Below are 22,987 nucleotides of genomic sequence, written 5' to 3'. Positions count from 1 at the left end.
CTGCTGGGCAGAGTGGCACAGAGAGAACCCTTCCAGCCCTGGAAAACCCAGCACTGAGGCATGGAGAACTGCACAGCCAGGTAATGCAGGACAGGTCACCTCGCACCAGCCTGAGCTGCCTCAGGGCAGGCAGCAGCACAGGACGAGGGGTCAGGCCAGGCTGGGCTTGAACTAGACAGGACCTGGACAGGGAAGAGGAAGAAGGAGACTCAAGGAAGGGAAGGAATGATTCTGTGGGGGAAGCTCTGCAAATATGTGCTTCCCTTTGCTGATAAAGGAGGGTGTGAGGCACTGAGAGGAGCTACCTTGTTTGTCTGCTCTCACACCCTGGCAGCAGCACGCCCTTATCTCCAGCGCCTTGGCACATTCAGCTGTGCAGCCATTCCCTAACCACCACTCTGGGCCTGGGCTGCTCCTCGTGTTCATTCCCTTTCTCCCCGTTCTAACAGGAGGATTAATTTTCTAATAAGTTTGGATACAATTTCAGCTTTAGCTGGATAATTCTCACACATTAAGCCTTTAGCAGTGTAAGAGGGGCAATGCTGTCTGTGTCAAGGTGCACAGGGAACAAAATGCCTCCGTGTGATAATGAGGGTGCTTCAGCAGCGTTCTGTGGTGGATGGTGGCACAGAGCTTTTCGCTGCAGGCAGCTCGTGGGGCAGGTTTCACACTTTCCTCTGCTGTATTTACACCTCGATTGTTTGTTGTCTGGGGTTATAGAAGTGGCAGCAGCCTCTCGTGCCTGTACCCAGAGGAATTAAACGACTTTGCAGAGCAACCTGCTGGGAACTTCCAAGGGGACAAAACCATTGTTTGCACACCCACGAGCAGCACGGAAAAGCGAGCTGCAGAAACGAGGAATTGGGTCTTTTTGGGCTTCTGCAGCATTGATGCCTTGAAGTGGTTGCTGTTGAAATTGTCCAGCTGAGCGCTTTGTGTCACTCTCAGCTACAATTACAGTGCTTTTATGGGGTTTGAGCCATGACTGCACAACACACACCCTTCTCGTGAGGCTTTTGTTTGGCATTTCACGTTCCTTAACCAAAATGGATTAACTGACAGCCTTTGCACGGGTTTGCAGAGCAGCCTCTCAGCGCGGGGCTGAGCTGGCGGTGTCCCCGGCCGCTCCGAGCCGGGCAGAACCGGGCGAGTCCCGCTCGGAACAAACCGAACCCGGCACAGCTCCGTGACTCACATAACCGTCCTCAGCAGGCACGGGGCACCGCCGGCCAGCGACTCCCCGCCAGTTATTCGGAGCACGCGAGACACGCGGGGCGTGGAGGGCAAGTATGTGGGTTAGGCGCAGCCGCGCTGTGCCCGCTGTGAGAGCGTTAATTAATTGCGTTAATGGCGTTAATTGCGGCCGGGCCCGGCGGGGGAGGGGGCGCGGGCCCGGACCCCGACCCCGCTCGGCGCCGCGGGGGCTGCCGGGAGCCGCCCGCTGTTATTGTCCCGCAATATGCAAATGAAGCGGGGCGGGAGCCAATGGGGGGCGGCCGCGCGCCGCCGCCGCGCACGCGCGTCGGGAGGCGGGGAGGGGGCGGGGCCGGCCGCGCGCCCCGCCCAGCGCCGGGGCCCTCGCCTCACCTCAGCACGCGCGGCGAAGATGGCGGCGGCGGCGGGCGGCGGGGCGCGGGGGCGGCGCGGGCGGCTCTGACCGGGCACCGCGGGCGGCGGGGAGCGAGCCCGGAGGGAGCCCCGAGAGCTCCGCGGGCAGCGGGGAGCTGGCACGGCCCCCCTCGGGGGGCGGGGAGGGTGGCGCGGAAGGCGGGGGCGCTGCCGGCGAGCCCGGCCGTGAGGGGCAGCGCGAGGGGCAGCGCGGGCGGGTGAACCGCGGCCGCGGCCGGAGGGACGAGGCTCGGCGGCGGGCAGGGCTCGGAGCGGCGGCGGCGGCGCGGGCCGGCGGGCAGGGGAAGGAAGGCTGGCGCCCTGCGGCTGGCGCTCGGCGGGCAGGAGGCGGCTGCGCCGGTGGCTCCCCGCGTTCCTGGCCCTCGGCTGCTGGGCGCCCCACGCCATGTTCTCGGTGCTCTCCTACGGCAGGCTGGTGGCGCGGGCGGTCCTGGGCGGCCTGTCGCAGACGGACTCCCGCGACTACAGCCTGGTGACGGCCAGCTGTGGCTTCGGCAAAGATTTCCGCAAGGGCATCCTCAAGAAAGGCATGTGCTACGGGGATGACGCCTGTTTCGTGGCGCGGCACCGCACCGCCGATGTGCTGGGTAAGTGGCTGGGCCGGGGGCTGAGGTGGCTTCGGCCTCGCGGTGTGACCCCCCCCTCCTTCCTGGAGCTGCACATGGCGAGCGGCTCAACGCCCGCTCTCAGACAAAGGAGCTGCTTCTGCCTGTCAGTGTCACCATGAGTTCGCTATTTTAGCTTCCCAAGGAAGCTCTCGGGCTCTTTGTTGCAGCTCTGCCCGCCCTTGGCGTGGGGGATTGTGTGTGCCGGGTGTCCGGGCCCAACCCGGGCGTCTCACCTGTGGGTGCCTGTAAGGCCTGGTGGCTGCAAAACTCAGAGAAACAGCTCCCAGTGCGTTTCACTTTCTGTCTTTCTTTAAAACCCGAGCCCCATGTACATGTATTGCATTTAAACAGACAAGATCGCTTGAACGGGGCACTTCCTGATTTTAACGCGTGCAATGTCCTTGTCAAGTGAAAGGCAGAGTGACATTGAGACCGGAATCAAATGTCAAACTTCAGTTTCGTTGTTTGTTCTGGCCTGATTGCCCTCTCTGGTTTTGAATCACTGGTGAAATGAATCTTAAGGGTTCAAATTTTAAAAGAGTGAGTAATTATGGATAATCAATAGAATCTTCAGACTATGAGCAACATTGCTTTTGACAGTGCTTTGACCTTTCTCCTGTGTACTCAAGGTTGAATTTGGCTGACTGACACTCTGCACAAGTCAGTCGTGGTGTAACTACCAGAAGCAAATTTTTACCAAAACTTTGACACTTAAAAAAAAGCTTCCTCCTCCCTGCCCCTGCCCGTGGTTTTTTGTTTTGGTTTTTTTGTTGTTGTTGTTTTGCATTTATGTATTTTATACCGGTGGGGTTACCTGTGCTATCTCATGCTGTGGAAGTGGCTGGTGGCTCTTCAGTTTGGCGCTGTCGTTGTAACTTGGTTGCCATTTAACAGAGCTGAAAGGTTTTCCTCAGGAAGCTGCAAGTTGGTGCTAGGTAACAGTTATTGCTGCTGATTCTTAAAGAAGCTGTTACTGTAAGAGTGATGCCACAACTCTCAAGATGTGGAAGGTTGGTGGGTGCATTTTAGACACTCATCATCTTCTCTGTGGTGCCTCTTCCAGATAAACTCTTTGGGATTAGAATTAGCTGTTGGACACCCTTCCTTTAGCATGTGACTAACCCTGGCTGCCTTTAAAGTTCATGCTAGACCAGCACTGATAAATAACTGAGCAATTGGTGTTTGCCCTTAAGAGAAATGCAGGATCTCCTGTACTTTGAAGTGGACTCTTTGTGTGGGCAAGAGACAGATTTAGCCCTATTTGATTATTGTTAGGGGATTTTGGCCATATTTGGTAATTAGTGTATGTGGACCTACAGTTTGTCTTGTGTTCCTGCTGGAATCAACAGAGTTGCATTTCTAAGTTGGTCTTTGCATTAATTTTCATGGCAACTTGGAAACAAACAGAATTGTAGCTCCACTTAAGGATCAAACAGCAGACAGGGCAGCTGACCCAGGATGTCCTAAGTACCAAGAAGCAAATAATTTAAATAGAAAGCCTGTTGGTTTGTTTGATTTTGGGATTTCTCCCCCAGTAAAGCTATTTTTATGTCAGTTCTTTATTGCTTTTTTAATATATATACTGAAAACCCAAACTCTCTGTACTTTCTGCAAAAACAGGAATGTTCAGGTGGGTTTTGATGCTTCTAGCTTGATGCTCTTTCATCTTCATCTGTAGCTCCTAGGTTTACAGACATGGTTTTCTCCAGTTTCTGCTGCTGAGGTCATCTCTTTATTCTCTCAGCCAGCCCTTTTGCACTGCTGCAGAGACAATTTCAGCACCACTAGAGTTTTCCTGCCCTCAGTTCCTTATTCCCACCACAATTCTGAGGTTCCTTCGTGATTTTTTTTTTAAGACCCTCCTAAATTTTGTGCTACCTCAGTACCTAACTCTGCACCTCAACAAAACTGCCTGAGCTGCACTGGTAGGGTTCAAACTTCAATTTTTGACATTTAAGGAAGAGGCTCACGTGGTTTGAGCCAAAGCGAACACCTGGCACAGTAAATTCCAAGGGTGCCACTTGGAGTGAGGAGTCTTCAGGGACAAAGGCAGGCCAGATGATGAATGTAACACTCCTCTGTGCCAGAGTTTTCTAGAGCCAGTGCACTGTGGAGAGCCTGCCTGTGTGGGATGGCTTGGGTGTGGTGGAGCAGTGAAGGAACTACTCCCAGGCACTTGGCATGAGTGCTTGGGGATTCATTTTCTTAGGTCAAACAAGAGTTGACTTGGCAGTGTGTTTATGGCAGAATCAAAATGCTAAACACTTCTTTTGTTGTATGTGTGCTGTGTAGTTCAAAGGCTGAATGTTTAACAGTGTCTTCTAGTCTGAGCTTTATCCTTTCCCAGTAAGACCAGCAGAAGGCTGATGAAGGTGCAGGTTCTTCCCAGTCCTCCCACAGTTCAAGGCTTGATTAGGCCTGTTACTGGTGTACTTGAATCCTTGAGGGCTTTGTCTCTCAGTTTTGCTTTTATCTGGAGCATACTTGTCAATTTTGCATAGTTTCTTCCCATTCTGAGCACAGGGAGAAATGAGAAGCTGAGAACAGGAGTTTTTCCTTAGGGATCACCCTAAGGAAAGGAAATGGCTTTACTGCTAATGTTGATCTCTGGAGCTTTACAATCCAGGCCTGTTTCCTCTCTCTGCTGCTTGTACCACGATGTACTCATCTGTTCATTCACTGCCAGTGTCTTGGGTGTTCAGATCCTCAGAACATTGAAATCTCTCCCAGAGATCTGGGAGATGTTCTGTACTGCTTAATGTGTGATGCCTTTGGAACTTTTGAGGACAGAAATCCTGTTTTTTCAAAGCTGAAAACCAAAACTCTGACACCTCTGTTTTTTCTCATTAGCATGCAAGTAGGATTTTTACTACACGGGGAATGAGCCAAATTTTAAAAATGCACCTAAACAGTTTTACAGTCATTTCACTAAATTACCAAAAGTAAGAGTTAAACCCAAGGTTTTCACCTCTAGAGATTTTGAGGTGTCACATGCTAGTGATAGTTCTTTTCCTTAATGTTGGGATCTGCCTTTTCTTGCTTGTTCTGGCCTTATCAGGCTCCCGATGTCTTTGCTGGTTTTTTATGGATTTTCCGAGCTGTTGTGTGAGTCATTATTGAAACATTGCAGCAGCCACTGCGCACCCCGTGACAGCATCACTTATACAATGTCTGTGCTGGGCACAACTCTTGGGTGTAGCCAGTGGGACTTGACTCTTCCAAACTATTTCTGTCCCCTGGAGTAAGGAAAAACTGTCTGGCAGCAGGAAACTGTTTGTTCACTGCAGAGTTAAAATTTGGCAATTGTTCTATTTGCTGCAAATCTTTGATTTTTAGTTTTTGGAGTGTCTTGGTGCTGCAGGGCAGCTACTGTAAAGTGAAATGAGTTGCACTTGGTTTGAAAATGTTATCAGCAGCCTGCATAGGAGGTAGGTAAAACTGCAGAGTGCCAAAGCCCTGGAATATTGTTAGTGTCACCAGGAAAAGTCAACTTCAGCACCTAAAAGGATTTGTAGGTGAAATGTCAAGGTTGTTCTGGCAGCTGTAGAGGAGGGAGGGATCCTTCCTTGGAAGCCTGAAGGTTATAGAGGACTGTGTTAAGTGGTTTATTTGGTATCATACCTATTAAAGAGATTGCTGCCTTATCACAACTTATCACACTAAAGGAGCCGAGAATCGCCCTCCTCCCTCGGAGTCACCTTTCACCCACTGCCTGTGGGAGCTCAGGGAGCCTGAGAGGCAGGATCAGAGATCTGCACAGCTGCACACGAGTCTGAGTTTGGAACAGGTCACAGGAAATGTTCTGTTTAACGTGGGAGCATCAGTGCTGGCATTTGTAGGGACACTACAGACTGAGAGCCACCCCATCAACAGTCACAGGCTGACTGGTGTCAGCAGAGCTGCTCTGGGGCAGCATTGGATGTAACCTCTGAGGATGAAACTTCTATCTGGTTATTCTTCTTTCCCACAGTTTCTGCAAGGACGTTGCACACAAGTACTGAGGTCAGAATTGCCAGCTGAACACTGGTTTTAACTGTAAATGCTATTGATGCTTCTTGATGGCAGCCAGTTTTCCATTCATACAGATCTTGGCCTGAAGGAAGAGCAGGTTCTGTCAGAAATCAGAGGGGAATAAGCAAAGCTGAGCACAGTGCAGGAGCTGAGGGTTAATAATCATCCCTGTGCATAGGAAGCATTGGAAAAATCTCCTGCTCTTTGCTCTGGTTCCTCCATGCTGTGAATGCTGAGCCTGGGGTGGGTCAGGCTGGCAGGGATTGATTTCAGGGTCTGCCCCAGTACCTGCCCTTCCTCAGCAGCTCCCAGTCACTGAACACCTTGAGAAATTAGGTAGTTGTAACCAGGGGATTTTTTTATAAAGCCTGCAGAAATAATTCATAGTTCAGTGTTCTCCCCAGATACACTGAGTGATTTCTCAGGCTTCAATAAAATAGGGAGGAAATCTTCCTGGTAAAAATCTGCTTCAGGAACAAGTGTGCTGTAGTGGGAGGGGAAAACAGATATAAGGAACTGTTGCTTTCTCCTGGGAGTAGATGCACAATTTAATGTTTCCAGTTCGTGTTTCTCCTTCAGTTTGTTCCTCAGATCATTGCTCACTTTGCCTTTGCTTCTTGCTCCTTGTTGTCACTTACCCAGTTACTCTTCCAGAACCTTTCTATTTTCATGCAAGGGTAGTTGAAGTTTTACTGTAACAGTGTGAATAAGTAACCTTCCCTTCTGTAACTTGTTAGCACTCACACACCATCTGTCCTCAGGGATTTGTATTTAACTGGGTTATTTCTTTGTCAAAACCTTGAGGGGGGCAGACACCCCTCAGCCCTAACAGATCCAGGGAAGCTGCTGAGGGTCAGTGCTGGCTTTGGGCATTGAACTTGGTTTAGATGAAGAACCTGTCTAGGTGTGTGATTTATCCCACCACTGATAAAACAAGAAACCTTATCATTTTATCTCAGTTCTGATGTTGACAAATACTAGGTGCTACATTTCAGACTCGTGTGGTGCAACTCATTGCACTTTTTTACCATTTTAGCCTCCATATTTGATGCAAAATTCAGTTATAAATACATCCTTTTGATGTTCTTTTAGCAGTGATTCATTGCTATTTCAGGTAAGGATCTCAAGAAATTGAAAGTTCAGTAGGATGTGCGGAGTGCCTTAGAAAGTTAATTGTGGTTGCATGCAAAAGCAGCTCCTGCTGACACACTTGTGCCTGCCTGCTGCTTCTGTGTGTGATTTTTATTCTTGGCTGATGCAATATTTCAAAATGTCCAACTCTCAAGAGACTTTTGGGACAGGGTGGTACTTCTGGACTCTGACCGTGGGCAGGTTCATTTGCCAGCTAACCAGAACTGCCCCTTAACATAAATAACATTATTTATATTAAACAGGGCTTGATCAGTATCAGGGCTTTGTTATGAACTTTCAGGCTGTTGAGTTTATATTTGCTGGGAGCCAGGAGAACACCTGGATCTCACTCACACAAGTGAGTGGTGAAAAGCAGATATTGCTGCTTTCAGCACTGGCTGGCTTGCCCTGGGCTTCTGCAGGGAGCTCATGTGCTGGCAGGCAGAACAGCTTCACATTTGCATTTCAGCTGGAATCTCATCCCAGGTGCTTTTAGCATTTTGAAACAAGTTTCACCACCAGCATCTTCCCTGGCTCAGTTTCAGTGCTGCAGCATCAGTCATTTGTGCTTTGTCTTGTAACTGCCTGGCAGGTGTTTCTCTGAGAGAGATTTTGATATTCTGAGGCTTTGAGGAGCTGGAAAAAGACAGTTTTTGGATTGACACATGCAGCAAGTATTTTATCTGGCAGGCATATTTCTGTTTTCCAGCACAGGGCAATGTTAGTGGAGTGTTAACTCAGATTCTGAAAGATCTTTGTAATACAGTTAAATACTTGAGAAGTATTTATTCTTTTGAAGTAATTTATTGTGAAATTTTCAATTGCTTTATTTACAGTGGTGGTTCATCTGGCTGCAGGCATTGCACTGTCACGTGGATGCTTGTGTAATTTCTGCATGGGCTTGAACAAGGAATAGCCACAGAAATGTTCTTTGTATAAAATTTTCTCATTTACTGAATGGCATGAATGAAAAAGAAAGCCCAGGGTTTGTGTGCAGTTCAATTTCAGCAATTCTCAGCCATGCATTTTGGTTTAAATTTCCTGTGATTCCAAATTTTTAACATGGTTAATACTAGAACTCAATGGCTTATGGCTCAAAGGAAAGCCTCAGTATTTGTTGAAAAGGTCCTTATTTTGAATATAGACCTTCTTTTTTTCTTGGATAAAAGCAAAGGTATTAAATATAAATAGAGCTTGGCATTATTCCTTGGGAATGATCCTGCCAATAGCAACAATTGAATTTTCTTTTGATGACAGAGGGAAAACCTGGTATTAATCAAGGCTGGGTTTTTAGTTTTTGCTACTTCTGGAGTTGGAAACAGTTTCACTCCTTGTTTGTTGTATATCAAATAGCACAAAGTTTACTTAAGCTTTATTCTCATTTACATTTCATCTCTTTCAGTAGCAGTTTACTCAAACTCTTTCCAAGTCACATATTCCTTTCCCAGGTGAAGCTGCTCAGTTTACAGAGATTGCAGAACATGAAGGTGCTGGGTTTATTTTAAAACCATATTGAAGGTTGGACAGGGTGATTAAAGGTCTTGGCCCAAACCTTTATAAAGCCCAACCTTTTCCATTTGGGGCAAGGCCAAGAAATGGAGTTGGTGTCTGCTGGGGGGTTGTGGAGGTGCCACAGGAAGGAGCCCCTGGGCTGCTCCTGGTGCAGTGGTTGTGTCTGTTTGGGGTGGGGTGGGGAGGCAGCAGAGCTGTCCTGGTGCTGTGGGATCAGACACCCTCTGCTCTCAGCTGTGGTGCCACACAGAGCCAGGGGAGCTGCTGGGGGACCCAGAGGGTGCTTGCTTTGCAAGGTGCTGGCAGAACCTACTTAAAGCTGTTTATAGCTTGTGAAAAGCAGCCAGGAAGGCAGACAGACAGACAAAGGCAGTGCCTGGCTCAGGATAGGGTATGAAGGGTGCTGCCATGATGATGGATTCACATTTCCTGCCTGGAGTAAGAAATGAACAAAGGCAGGCAGATGGTGTACTCATTTTTCCTTTAAAAATGGAATGGGTTCTGATAATTGACCTTCTCAGGTGCTTGCTGGGCTGGCTTTCTGGTCCTCTGTGCTAAAGCTGCAGTGTTTGTGTGTCAGTGTTTCCCAACATTGATCTAAAAGGATTTTCTGGATCGCTTGAGGGAACTCTGTAACTTCTGCTGAGCTTTCTTTGCAACTGCCTTGGGAGCCAAGAGCTTTGGGCAGCATTTGTCAAACATCTTTTCATTGCTTTAACCCTGTTGTCAGGGAAGCAGTGCAGAAATACATCTGCACTGTGTTCATTTTAAAGGGCAGGAAAAAAAATGTTGGTCTGGTAACTTCACATAAAGCACCATCATTTAACCTGAAGCTGAGTTTCTGTTTCAAGTTGCAGATGTAGAACCTTTCCTTCATGATCTCTTGTTCCAGCCTTGTCTGTGTGGCAGCAGAAAGCAAAGGGTTAATCCAGTATTAACCTGAGGGGGTGAGAGCTGTAGGGAGAGGATTAATCTGTTCTTGAAGAGTAGAAAAGTCATTGCTGGGAATGCTGGGTGCTTTTGCACAGCTTCTTCCCAGGGACTGCTCAAAGAGGTGAGTGCAGGGATCTGCATTCCTGTAACATTCTTCTGAGGAGGCAGAGGGACAAAGCAGGTGTCTAAAAGGTTGTGCACTATTTTAGGGAGAAATCTGATTAATGTTGATGGGCTGTTCAGGATCTGGCCATAACCTCCTGGCAGATTATAGTTCACGCCAAGGTCGGCTCTAAACCTTCCAGCTCAGTTTCAGCCCGTGTCCCGTGTGAAGGGCGCTGGGAGATGAGCAAATTGACTTTTCTCTTCTCACTCACATTTTCATGCCTTTGATGATAGCAGAGGTTTTTTCCTGAGGAGACTGTCCTTCAGCACAGTCTGAGCACTGACATTCACTTTTTGTGCTTTTATCGTGAACATATTTCAGCTTTGCTGTGTTTTGGAAATCTCTGCTTGAAATGGTTTGTCCCGTGCTGAGGATCAAAAAGATTTTGGGAAAAATTTCCACATAGTAGCATTCTAATCTCAAATAATACCTTCAGCAGTATTTGGCTTTTATCATTTAGGCAATTGGAAGAAGTTCAAAGTTCTTGAACCAAATGACCAGCAGAAAATATGTCTGCTGCTCACCTCCCTCTGATCACCCCTTTCCATGACCACAGTCACTGTTTTCCCTGTTGCTTGGAAGCTTCCCAGGCTTTGGCAGAATTGGTCTTATTTTCTGATACCCAGGTTGTTTTGAATAACTGAGAATTCTCTGGATTATAGTCAGTTTTCATTCTCTTGCTTGGCTGAAGCTGTAAGCAACAAACTCTCCTTGAAAGGGGTAGGTCCCAGCATTGTGTTGGTTGCATGGATTTTGGAAAACACTTGTAAAACGGAGATTTATTTTCTACAGAAATTGAGAACACCAAATAGAAATCATTGTCCTTCATATGAGGAGGTTGTCTGAGGAAAAACTGTGCTGCTGTATAGCAGGAGGAGTTTCTGTGTCATTCTGTACTAGCTAAAATGTTGACCTTCACTTTTGAAATGAATAAAACCTCTTTCCTTTTAATGGACTGATGGGAGGTTAATGGGATTGAATCCCCATCTTCCTCATTCTCAGCATTAGATTTCTACCTTCCTTTCAGCAGTTCAGATTCTATTTGGAGATTTGTTGGGGAGCTGATATCAGAAGATACCTTCAAAATACTCAGAAATTCAGTTGTTAATCAAAAATGTTTTCCAGGCAGGTGCCATGTCCTACATTTTCGTTACTAAATATCATGAATGTTGCTAATAATTAAACCCCTTGTTTTGGAAACCATTTCTGTTGAGGTAACTCTGGTTTTGTGTTTCCTTGCAGGGGTGGCAGATGGTGTTGGTGGCTGGAGAGACTACGGGGTGGACCCTTCTCAGTTCTCAGGGACTCTGATGCGGACGTGTGAACGTTTAGTGAAGGAAGGACGGTTTGTTCCAAGCAATCCCGTTGGAATTCTCACTGCAGGCTACTGTGAGCTGCTGCAGAACAAAGTCCCTTTGCTTGGTAAGACACCTAAAAGGTGGCACTTGAGTCTGGGTTGTGTGTTACACATGGGCTTGCTGAGGGTGCTTGGATCTCTTGTCATTGTCTGCAGCAAATCTGCAGGCACTTAACTGCTCTTCATTAACTGAAAGCATAGAAATGCAGTCGCCTTGGTGGCATCCTTATTTTCTCTAAAACTGTTCTAATTAATTTAGTAATGCAGGGAGTGTTGATGTGTGTGTATTTATATATAAAATAAAAGGCTTTCTGTGGGAAGGGTGAATTCACCAGAGTTTGCAGAGTGAGTTCTGCAGTGGAACATACTGCACATGTACTCACTCTGTATTTTATATGTATAAATAACTGTTCTCTGCTGAAAACTCTTCGTGGTACTGGTTACAGCTTTCTGCTTCAGCTATGCAAGGAGAAATATTTTCTGAGCATGATTGGATGTAGCTCTGCTCATTTCTGGCCTAACTCTGCTCCTGTTGCCTTTTATGTCCAGTGGACTCAACCCCAGTTGGTTGACTTGAGTAGTTCATATCACACAATCTCTGGTAGCATTATTTTTATGAACTTTGTGGGGGGATTCATTACAGATCTTTCTGAAAGCCAGCTGAAGTAGATGCTTCCCATACTCTGTGTCAGCATTGATGGGACACAGGACATTCAGCTGCCTGGGGACTGGGAGCAGATAGAGAGGCCACACTCAGCCTCAGCTGGCAGCTCTGCCAAGGGGACACTTCTCTAAAGGACATGAGACCTCTTCTGCTCCAAGAAAGTGTTTGCCCTGCACGAAATGTGCACAGCTCACCTGACCTTAAGCTCCTGTGCCAGAGCAGTGCTGTGTGAGCTATATTTAACTGTCTGCTGAGCTGGGAGCAGATGTTCTTGCATTATACGCCTAAAGAATAGGTTGGAACCTCAGGAGTGACCTTAAGTGTCACAGAAATAGCAGTGGTCAGTAATTACATTAGGATTTGGGGTGTTGAATGGTGCTTATTTGTGCAAAGCAGGTGTAGCTGTAAGTGAGCTCCAAAGTGGGGCACTGGCAGGAGCTCTCCCTGTGCCTTTGGAGGCTGGGCTTGACCTTTGCAGTGCTGAAAAGCAGCGTGTGCTGAGTCACAAGATCTGAATTCCACTCATGGCCTCCTGGTTACACTCTGCTAATAGAGTTAGAATTTGAAACTAATGATCCTTAGTGTTTCTCCTTTAACTGAGAACAGTATTTTTAGATGGAAGAATAAAACCCTGGAATTACCTCAGCAATGAGCATTTAGAGTTTATTTAAAATAAAGGGACAGGGGAAGACTTCATTAAGGAGGATTCATTGGGCAATAGCTTCTCCTTGCTGTTGTGCTTTAATCCTGGATGCTTGCAAGGTTCATCAGGATTGAATGCAGCAAATCGTGTAAAATAAAACTGAAATGGGAGGAAACTGTGCCATGTATTTAATCACTCTTGTGTTGCAGCACAGTTTTGGACACTGTCACATGGAAAATCAGATTTTTTTTTCCAGACATACTGCTTTGACTTAACATTCATTAAGGACAGGAACGTCCTCTGTGATCACTAGAGAACAGATTCAGGGCAAGTGCATTGCAGGGAACTCTCTGTATTAGGAAGGGAATTGAATTGTCTGGAGCAGGCAATGCCTGGAGCCAGCTGCCCTTCTGCACTGGCAAGCCTGACCCTGAGCTCTGCTCACTGCAAGCCTGTGGTCTGCCCAGCATGGAGCTGTGCTTGGAAAACCCTGCTGGAAGAACATGGGGGTAGAAGGTGAAGACAGTTCATGAGCTGCTGGTAGAGCTACAGCACTTCTGCCCCATATTTCCCCCTCTTGGGGACTGAAAGGTCTTTTGGTGGCTGTGCTGTCCTGTCCTGTTGGCAGAATTGAGTGATTGCTGTGAAGGACTTGGGGTTTCTTTGCAATACAGCATTTTTGTGGCTTGCAACCAAGCACAGTTGGTGGCTACTTCCCAGTAAATGAATGGAGAATTCCTCAGTGCCCTCAAGCATGGCTGGGATAGTTCCAAGCACAATTGACATCATTTTTCTGCTATTACTTTAATTTGGAATTGTATTTGTCTCTGAAACATTTGTTTTCTTAAACTTGTAGAGTTGGTGTCCTGAAGTTGTGACAGGATTATTATTTTTAAACCTGAAGCAAGCTCTGCAGAGCCAGGCTGGGAGGAAAAACATTTCCTGTTCTGAGCAGAGAAATGCAGCAGGGCCTAATACTTAATTGCAAACAGTTCTTTACTTGGTGTGGTTTATTTACAGCTGAGTGAAACTGTGTGGAGAGCTCCTAGTATTGTATGGATGCTGCTAGAATTCTATTATGTCCATGATTTTGGAATTTCAGGATTTTATGTGAGTTCTGTAAATCCGGTCCTATAGCAGAATGTGCTGACATATGTTGGGATGGAAAACTGTAAATAAAGCCAAACAAAACCAGGTATTTGTCAGCATAATGTGTTTACCAAAATCAATGCAGGAAGAGTAAATTCTACACAAAAATCATAGCTTGTATTGCAAAGATTTCTAGCATTTTGCTGATTGATTTTATATTACTTCTGCTGTTGTTGAGTATTTCCATTTCTCTGACTTTGAAGCTTTGATGAATGTTGTAATAATTGACCTGTTGATCAGATCAGAGAGAGAACAAGCAGTTTCTGTAGTGCTGACTGCAGTCCCTGTGTTTGCAGGGAGCAGCACAGCTTGTATAGTAGTCCTGGACAGATCAAGTCACCGTTTACACACAGCCAACTTGGGAGATTCTGGGTTTTTGGTGGTCAGAGGTGGAGAAGTCGTCCATCGATCCGACGAGCAGCAGCATTACTTCAACACTCCCTTCCAGCTGTCCATAGCTCCACCAGAAGCAGAAGGAGTTGTCTTAAGTGACAGGTAAGGGGGAAGAGGAACTTGAATTCTTCATCTGTGCATGTGAGCAGCTCCCCAAAAGATGCAGTTTTGCTGCTGTGGGGTTCTTCTGTACCTCACAGGATATAAACACACATCCAGTCAGGTCCTGCACCTGCCACCCTCCCTCTCTGGGTGACATGAACATTTCTCACCTTGTACTTAGCTTTGTACCTGTTGCACAGTCTGGATTTATTGGTCTGTTCATGGTGGCTTATTCCCATAGCCATGGGCTTGTTCTGATCCATGGGAGGATGTCACCCCTAGAGCTGGAGTGTGGGCAAGGCTGGGCCTCCCAGCAGAGCTTTGGTTCCAATCCCTGCCTGTGCTCTCTGGGGACTGTTTGGAGTAGCTAATTTAGATATCTTGGCACTGAGGTTGCAAGTACTTGAAGAATAGAGCAGAGGGACATGTGACTGTAACTTGTGTTTCCAACTTGCTGTTTCCAGCAGCATATTGTATTTGACCAAAACCAGCAAAAAAACTGTTTGGCAGAACACCAAGCTGGGAATGAGAGTATGAGGAAAGGACAATCTGTTCACAGAAATGAGTTGTTTCAAAGGCAGGCTTGTTCTTGTGTCTTCCCTTAGGAATGTCAGGCTGATCCATCCTGACTTTGTGAATGTAATATGAAAGGAACTCAAAAATAAACAGCTTTCAAATATGTGTTAAAATTCAGCTTTCAAAATGTCTGACTCATTAAAGTGATATCCCTCATCTGAGCACAGGGAGGTGGTAACAAGATCTCCAAAAAATGGCCATGGAATAAAGGGAATGCAGTAGGCAGCTGAAATGTTGGACCCAACCTGCTTGATTCTATACAGTATCAGGGCTGATGCAGTAAAAAATGAGACTTTAATCCAAAATAGCTTTTTCTGAAAGTGTTGGTTGAGCTGTTGAAACTCCTGACTGACCCATTCTTGCATGTGGTTTAATTTCTTCATTCTGCAACTGCTGAGAGGAAGCCAGGGTAGGACTCTGCAATTAGAACCCTTCAGTAATCCAAGATCTTTGTTAGACTAAAATTAAATGATCCTTGAAATTTCAGAGCTGTAAAAAAATCGTTCATTTTTCTGAGATTCTCTGTCATCCGTAGGAAGACGATAAAAACAAAAAGCAGAAGGATAATTGATAATGTCCAGTGGAAGTCAGGGAAGCCAAGTAATCTGAGTCATGCAGTAATAAGGAAAGCACAAGATAAATGTGCTCCCACACTTGAGCTCTGAATCATGATTACAGCTTTCTGCTGGTTCCTGCACTGTTCCTGACGTTAATTAGTACTCATGCTCCTTGTGGAAACGCTTCTCCTGTCCTTTTTTGTTTGTTGGCCCAGTTCAGTGGTGAATTTGGCTATATATGGGCACAGGCAGGCAATCTTAACTCCATCAGCCTTCCTGAAGCCACACATCAGTTGAACAAAGCAGCTCCTCTGTGTTTTGGCAGAGCCCAGTGGCCTGGGATGCAGTGATTTCTCCTTTTTACAGAGCCCTGAAGAGTCTTTAAAAATGAAAGGTTTGTTGTTATGTTGCTTCTGAGAATCAGACTTTGCAGCAATATTCATCCCAAACTGGGTGTCTTCTGCTCTTGGTGTTGTGTAATGTGTTAGACACAAGCATTCCAAAAGACTCTGGTCTCCTGGTAGTGATTTCCAGACATGTTTCATATTCCATTGAATTAGAAAGTGATTCAGAATCCTGAAGTGTTTGGGCCAGGCCTGTTATGAATTGTTCTTTCAAGTATCACTCTCTAACATCTTCTAGATGAGCAGAAGGGACCCTGAGCTGCCTTTCTGCTTACTGGTTTCCTTGGAGACACACTCCTGAAGCAGATTAGTTTGCAGGATTGTTCATGTGGGAATTTTAAGTGCAAATCCTGGGTGTGGGAGCTGGAGCAGGACCTGTTTGCAGTCCCAGGGCTGTGGTGGGGCTTTGCTGACAGCCCATGCTGGTGCTAAAGCTCCACAGTGAGTGATGATCCCTTTCCCTTGCACAAAGCCCAGAGAGAGTGCAGTGAGAGGCTGTGGATGTGCTGCTGGAGGTGTTTGGTGTCTGTGAGGGCTGCAGTGCTTTAACCTCTGTCCCTCCCCAGCCCCGAGGCTGCTGACAGCACCTCCTTCGATGTCCAGCTTGGGGACATCATCCTGACTGCCACAGATGGGCTCTTTGACAACATGCCTGACTACATGATCCTGCAGGAGTTGAAAAAACTGAAGGTGAGTGTGTGTGTTCTCAAACTCTCACATATTTTGTGCTGGCTGAACCTTTACAGTTCCTTCCTTTACTTCTGACAGCTGAAGCCTTTGTGTTTTATTAAAAACCCCCACAAAGTGCTGTATCCTGAAAAGGCTTTTCAGGTAATGTCCCACGTGAGCAGTGCAAGGGACATTGAGGCCAGAGGGCTTTCTCTTGGATCTGCATCCAGAATCAGCAGCTTGGGCATAAATTGCCAAATAACAGCTGGTTCCATGTCAGGAACTGCTGAGGGAGGGAGAGGAGGAGGAGGGGAAGGGAAGGGAAGGAGGAGAGAGCAGGGGCTGCCTTTGGCACACTCTGCACCTGCAGGTTGGAGCTGATACACAGCAAAACACAGAAGACTCTCCTGTCCTGGGTCACTTGAGGGTGAGCTTACACTTAAAATAACTTTCAGCTTCTCTAACCAGTAATTCTGACATAGAATGGGCTGTGTGAATTGTGGGTTGCACGTGCAGTGAAAATCTTCAGTGTAATCTTCTGTTAAAAAAAAATCCTGTCAACTTTCCCACATTAGTGACCACAAATGTTCTTTTTAAATAGTAAGAATACATTAAAATATTTTGGCTGAGAACATTTAGCTTCAGGCTATTTACTTAGAGAAAGGAAAGTACACTTAAGGAGATATCAATATGTATAAACTCCTTGAGGAAACTATTTTGCTGTGAAATGCAAATAAGAGCATTACAGTTTGGTTTTGAGAGACCTTGGCCTCCTGTATCCTGCAGCTCCACAGGTCACTAATGTGTCACAGGGGTTGCAGCCTCCCCACACCCTTGTCTGTGCACAGAGTTGGGCTGTCCTGGCTGCCCACTGGAGTTGGAATTCCCTTGTGGAAGAAAGCTGAGCTCCACCTTTTGGTGCCTTTGGGAAAGGCACTGGAGTTCCCCAAGAGGTTCAGCCAAAAGTTAATCACATAAATGCCTGCTAATTCCCAAACCTGCGGGGAGGGCTCTTGAAATGACAAGGCATTTAAAAATGGTTACAGACAAAAAGAGCAGTGCTTGTCTGTCACGTTGGCTGGAGTGAGAAAAGCCTGGCAGGAAAGCAGCAGAATTACTGAAACAGGAAATAAAAAGTCCTTAAAATGCAGCCTGGAGAAAGTGTGTGTGCTCTCAGTGCGTTTTTCTCATCTGAATTTAAAGTGCCCCTTCTCCCCAAGGGTGCTCTTGTCAGTTGGGGTGAGAGAGCCAGAGGTGCAAGGCTTGCACTCAAAATAAAACAAAAACTTCACCAGAGCCTGCCTGGGAGAGAGGGAGGGAAGGTCCTTGCAGGGTGCCTGCAGGGACAGCTGCCAAATGCCCTGTTCCCTTCAGGTGACACAGTTTAGTCTGCTTTGAGTATTATTCTTCTAAGCTTCTAAATTCTGGAAATCCCCCAAACCCAAGTCTTGAGCTGCTGGTGGGGATTTGAGGTCTGGCTGTCCCTTGTGAAGATCCACAGCTGTAACCCAATTTACAAAGGCTACAGAATGGGGCAGGCTCTGTTTGCAAGGGAAGTGATCATTAATGACTTGGCAGTGAGGGATCTCCAAACCTCACACAGATCAGCACAAAAACTTCTGTAGGCTTCTGTACAAGAATAAACTCTTCTCCCCATGGATTTAGAACTCCAACTACGAGAGCATCCAGCAGACTGCACGGAGCATTGCTGAGCAAGCCCACGAGCTGGCCTATGACCCCACGTACATGTCACCCTTTGCACAGTTTGCCTGTGACAATGGATTGAATGTCAGAGGTAAGAGCTTCTCCTCCTGCCACTGCTGCTGTCCTGGTGAGATCTTTAGCAAAGTGAAGTTCTGCTGTTCCAGAATCCTGCAGGACAACAGAACAGTAGGAATGTGCTTGGCAGGGGAGCACCAAGCTCGTGTGGGATTTGGCAAAGCCCCCAGGGCTGCACGGGGCATCCTGGGACTGCAGAGCAGGAGCCTCCTGTGGGGAAGCAGCTGGAGCACAGAGAACACAGCACCCTGATGGGTTTATTTTTACTGTAATCTGTGCATTCCTGCCCCAGGAATCCTGCCTGAGATCAGTTCTCCTCCTGTACATGACTTGTTGCTTGCATTCGGGTGTGTGGGTGCTGTTGTGTATTTTTTGTTTTGGTTTTTTTTAAGGTCTCTTCTTACTGCTGTGTTTCAGCTGTTTTCTGCCCACTCTTTGGTAGATTTGGGATTGGTTTTTTGGTTGAAATTTGCAACCCTTGTATAATTGGCATCCCCATAGTGATCTCTCTGGTTCTACTTCTCTGTTTTAGAAAGGTACTGGCAAAACAGCTGGCAGAGCTCTGAGCCTGAGCAAACACATTTCTTTTAATAAGTTTCTACTTTTAAATAAATAAATAAATAAATAAACAAAATTCTGCCAGTAAAGATACTCTCATCTCTGTATCAGAGAGTCAGAGTTTCCTACAAGAACCTTAAGCCCCTCTCCTCAGGTAGCAGCTGTCACCCTTGGGCTCTGTGTTGCTCCAAGCTCAGTCACTCAGTAGTGAGGCTGCAGATCTCCAGAGTCCAAGGGATTGGTTTGACTTCCCACATAAGAAAACTCTTTCTGGGCTGTTTCTCCAGGATTTGAGTGTGTTGCTCTGGTTGTTGAGGATTGAAAAATAAGAATGTTAAGTAGCTTTTAGGAAGGCCTGAGGTAATGCAGTTCTGGAGAAGATGCTAAAGTGGAGTTTGATTTACAATGGAAATTCCTGAGGAGATCTGATTTCATGGCAGTTTACGTGTAACAAAGCAGTGTCAGGTGTTTTGTGCATTTATTAAAGAGTCTGCTAGGAGCAGGCTTTGAGCTCTGCCAGCTACCAGCAATGTTCAAGGTTCTGACATCTTTTTCATAGTTTGATCTCACTGGAGCTTAAAAGGAGAGTGGTTTAGTGCTGTGTTCAATGTCAGTGCGCCCCTCGGTTTGGAAAGGACGTGGGGGAGGCAGAGTTTGTGTCCACTCAGACCAGGTTTTGGACACTTAAACCAATTTTAAAAGAGCTTTCCTTGGGGAATATCACAGATCATCAGCAGACACCCCACTGTGGTTTGATGCAATAAGAGGGTTTTGCTTCCATTGCAGGGGGGAAACCAGACGACATCACCGTCCTCCTGTCCATCGTAGCCGAGTACACAGACTGAGGTGCTGCTGCTGCTGCCCGAGCTCCCCGGGCCCCCGGGCCGGTTTCCTGCTGGCAGGATTGTTCCTTCCTTCCTTCCCAGCTGCTCCTGAGCCCGGAGCCTGGCCCCAGATGCAGCTGAGGCCCTTGCTAAGAACCACTCGTAGTCCACTGGTCTTGGTCTGCCAGCAAGAGATAAAGAAGCTCAAGGCTTGGAGCTTGTCTTTGAGAGCTTGGTCCTTGTCTGGAACAGGGGAGGATCCATCCCGCGGCGTTGCTGCGTTGGAGATGTGACTTTCCAAGGAGTGGGACTGGTGGCCACCTTTCACACTAGATCAGTAGGTAACGCCTCTGCAGAGGGCACCTGACTCTATTTCCTAGGAACGTTCGCTGTTGTTGAGGGTGTGTTACAGACCCAGTTCCATAAAGCATAGTCTTGTTCCAGTGATAGCCCAGGTTTTGTGTTTCTGAGCTCCGGTTTTCAGGAGATTTATAACTGCTGTAAACATTCTGCTCTTGCCATCCATGGTGTCAGCCTTAGGAGCCTTTTCTAGTACGAGATTTCAAACAAACCTAGTTCAAGTTATATGGATGCAAATGTGTTTTGTGATTTCAGGTGCTTAACTGTGATCTTAAAAGTTCTGCAGATCATTCGTCCATAATGGGCCTGGTTCTGGATGTTTTGGCTGTGGATAATTATTATTTTTTTTAAACAAAACTTCTAGCTCAGTTTTAAACAGCCGAGCTGGCCACAGTTGAGGTCTTTCAGCATTTGAACCCATCTCAGCGTGGGATGATGGTAAATGCTACGGTGGGAGGTTGCACGAAACAGCTCATCCTCAACTCCGAGCGTCTTCACTTTGGGTAGATAATTCTGTTGTTGATATCAAACATAATTTGTGTTAATAATTGCCACTCTTGCTTGTAGAACAGAATATGCTGCACCAGTTTAAGTCCAGTTGATCCTTTCTGACTCCAACAGGCGCCTCCCTGCTTCTGCTGCAGCAGCGGCAGCAGCGAGTACGAAAATGGAAACTTAATGAATAATCAGCAAAGCCTACATTTCATTTTAACTAAAGTTTAGGGGTTTCAATGATCCTAAATGATGTTTACAGTTATCTAACAGCCACTTTGCAATATGACATTTCCTTTTCAATGACAGTAGCTCACGTTTGTCCCCCCTTTTCCAGCCAGCTTTCCTTTTCCTTTCCTGAGGCTCATACGAAAGCTGAGAGCTGTAAAGATATATATATTTTTGGTCAGTTTTTCATTAACTTTTTTGCTGGTAGAGAAGTATGTAGAAATAAATTAAAGCCATGTTTTTATATATAAAAAGTCGGGTAATGTTGCTGTTTAGGTGAGTGCAGTTAAACTTGGTCAGTAAGGAATCTTGTCTGCTCTCAAGAGGAGATTTTTACTACCTGGTTTATTGTATTAAAACTGTTTAAGTTTGAGGTTACCTCAACTTGTTTAAAGAATTTTTGTGGACTTGTACTGTATATTTGCGTAACTATGTCAAGCTTTTATTTAAGGTCATTTAACATGTACCATGTACATGTCATTTTACTATATTTCAGTGCATCATGCTTGTAACAGGCATTTCATTTATAATAAGTGATTAATTTGGGAGCTCTTCAGTAATTTATCTGCTATTCCTCAATTGGCATAATGTTAGATATCTACTTTAAATCACCTTGTAATTACTTGTCAAAATGCCTTAACTACCCTAACTTGACCAAAATAGGATTTTGGTGAGGGTATTGGGAGGATTATATTAATGAAGAAAAATTAATTAGTTTTGCGACACACGAACAGTGAGTGGTGGAGAACTTTGCACAACCTGTCAGTCCTTGTTGTTTTTAACCTGAACAAGCTGTCTCTGGCTGTCTTGGAGGAATGTATTCACACGCAGAACAGGGCTTTGTTTCTTCTTTGGGAGGGGCTTCTCTCCCGACTCCGGCTGTCTTTACATTTATCCAGTATTTACTCGCACGCTTCTGGATTAGAGCAGATTTGATCAATTCTTCTTTTCCTTTGCCCCGTGGCCCCGGGCTGTTCTCTGCTCTCAGCACAGTCCCCAGCGCTCCCTGTTCCCTTCCCGGCTTTCCAGAGCTTTCCCTGGGGACGTGTGTGGGTCAGAGGGTCTGGAATTCCCCGATTCCCGCTCTTCCCTGTCTGTGTCCACAAAGCCGTTTGCCTCATATCACACCATGACCTGTTGGGTTTTTTTAAATAAAGAACAAATTTGGGTTTTGATTTACAAATCATGAGTTTTTCCCTCACCGGGCACACCAAAGACCAGTAAAGCTTTTAGCTTTTCCATCTGTTTATAAAGCAATACTGTATTATAAAGAATTGATATTTTTATCACATGCTTGATTGTTTTGGGTTTTTTTTAAGACGTGCACTCTGAACATATCAAACCTGATTTTTTCCTATGAACTTAATGCTGTCTGCGCACAACTGATCTTTGGAGAAGGAAAGGACAGGGCCCATCCTATCAAAAATAATTCCCAGCGATGCATGAAGCAGTAACACTTGCTAGGGTTAGGTCAGTGGGAATGTTCACGAGAGGAATGTACAGAGAGGTGTTTGCTGAGCCTTGGAGCTGCTGCAGAGGGTTGTGGTTTGTGTTGGGAGCTGCTGGCTTGGGAGCAGGGACCTGGAGGAACCCAGGATCAATGGGTATTTAGTGCCCCAGGAACCCGGGATTGCTGCAGCAGCGGCCACGGGGATTGGGTGGGACAGGGCGAGATGTGGGGAATTGGAGAAGCTCTGAGGCTTTTGCTGTTTCCTGGCTATCTTTGGGAGAGCTGCCACATACAGTCCTAAATGTCCTTGTCAGGCTGAAAACAAAACCAAACCAAAAACCAGATTTGGGACCAGGCAGTTACAAGTGAGTTGAGAAGGGAGAGGTGATGATCTGGCAGGGATGGGAGGGTTTAGTGATGGAATGTCCATCCCTTGGTGAGGGACATCCTTTGTCCAGGGGAGGAGCAGCTGCTGTGTGGAGAACCCGACTGTATGCAGTAGTTTCTGACAAAGATAGCTGAAACAATGAAGCAAATCTGAGTCTGTATCTGAGGATGCTTTTTTGTTGCTGTTAAAATGAGACTATCATCTATGCTTACCCAAGAGGCAATTATGTGAATTTCATGTCTGAGGTATAACTTATGCAGGAATAGTTCTGTAAATACATTTAAATAAATTGTAAAGATATTTAATAAATATAGTATTTATACTAAAATGTGCTTTTTCAAGTCAAGTTGCCTGCAAACGCTCTGTTTGTTGTGGGGATGTGGTTGGTGGCACAGCCAGGGCTG

General features: G+C 46.2%; 1 protein-coding gene across 1 annotated transcript; it reads left to right on the top strand.

Moving 5' to 3' along the window:
- Nucleotides 1-1,629: 1,629 nt before the first annotated feature.
- On the top strand, nucleotides 1,630-22,929 carry PPTC7 (protein phosphatase targeting COQ7). The gene is made up of 6 exons (XM_036393284.2): nucleotides 1,630-2,216; nucleotides 11,233-11,412; nucleotides 14,100-14,298; nucleotides 16,402-16,525; nucleotides 18,170-18,299; nucleotides 19,628-22,929. The coding sequence occupies exons 1-6, from the start codon at nucleotides 2,015-2,017 to the stop codon at nucleotides 19,684-19,686; spliced, it is 894 nt and encodes a 297-aa protein (XP_036249177.1). The 5' UTR covers nucleotides 1,630-2,014; the 3' UTR covers nucleotides 19,687-22,929.
- Nucleotides 22,930-22,987: the final 58 nt, after the last annotated feature.

This window comes from Molothrus ater, chromosome 18, assembly GCF_012460135.2.
Source record: "Molothrus ater isolate BHLD 08-10-18 breed brown headed cowbird chromosome 18, BPBGC_Mater_1.1, whole genome shotgun sequence".
NCBI classification, from domain to species: Eukaryota; Metazoa; Chordata; class Aves; order Passeriformes; family Icteridae; genus Molothrus; species Molothrus ater.
Note: the sequence above shows the minus strand (reverse complement) of the source record. Positions and strands in the feature narration are given on the sequence as shown.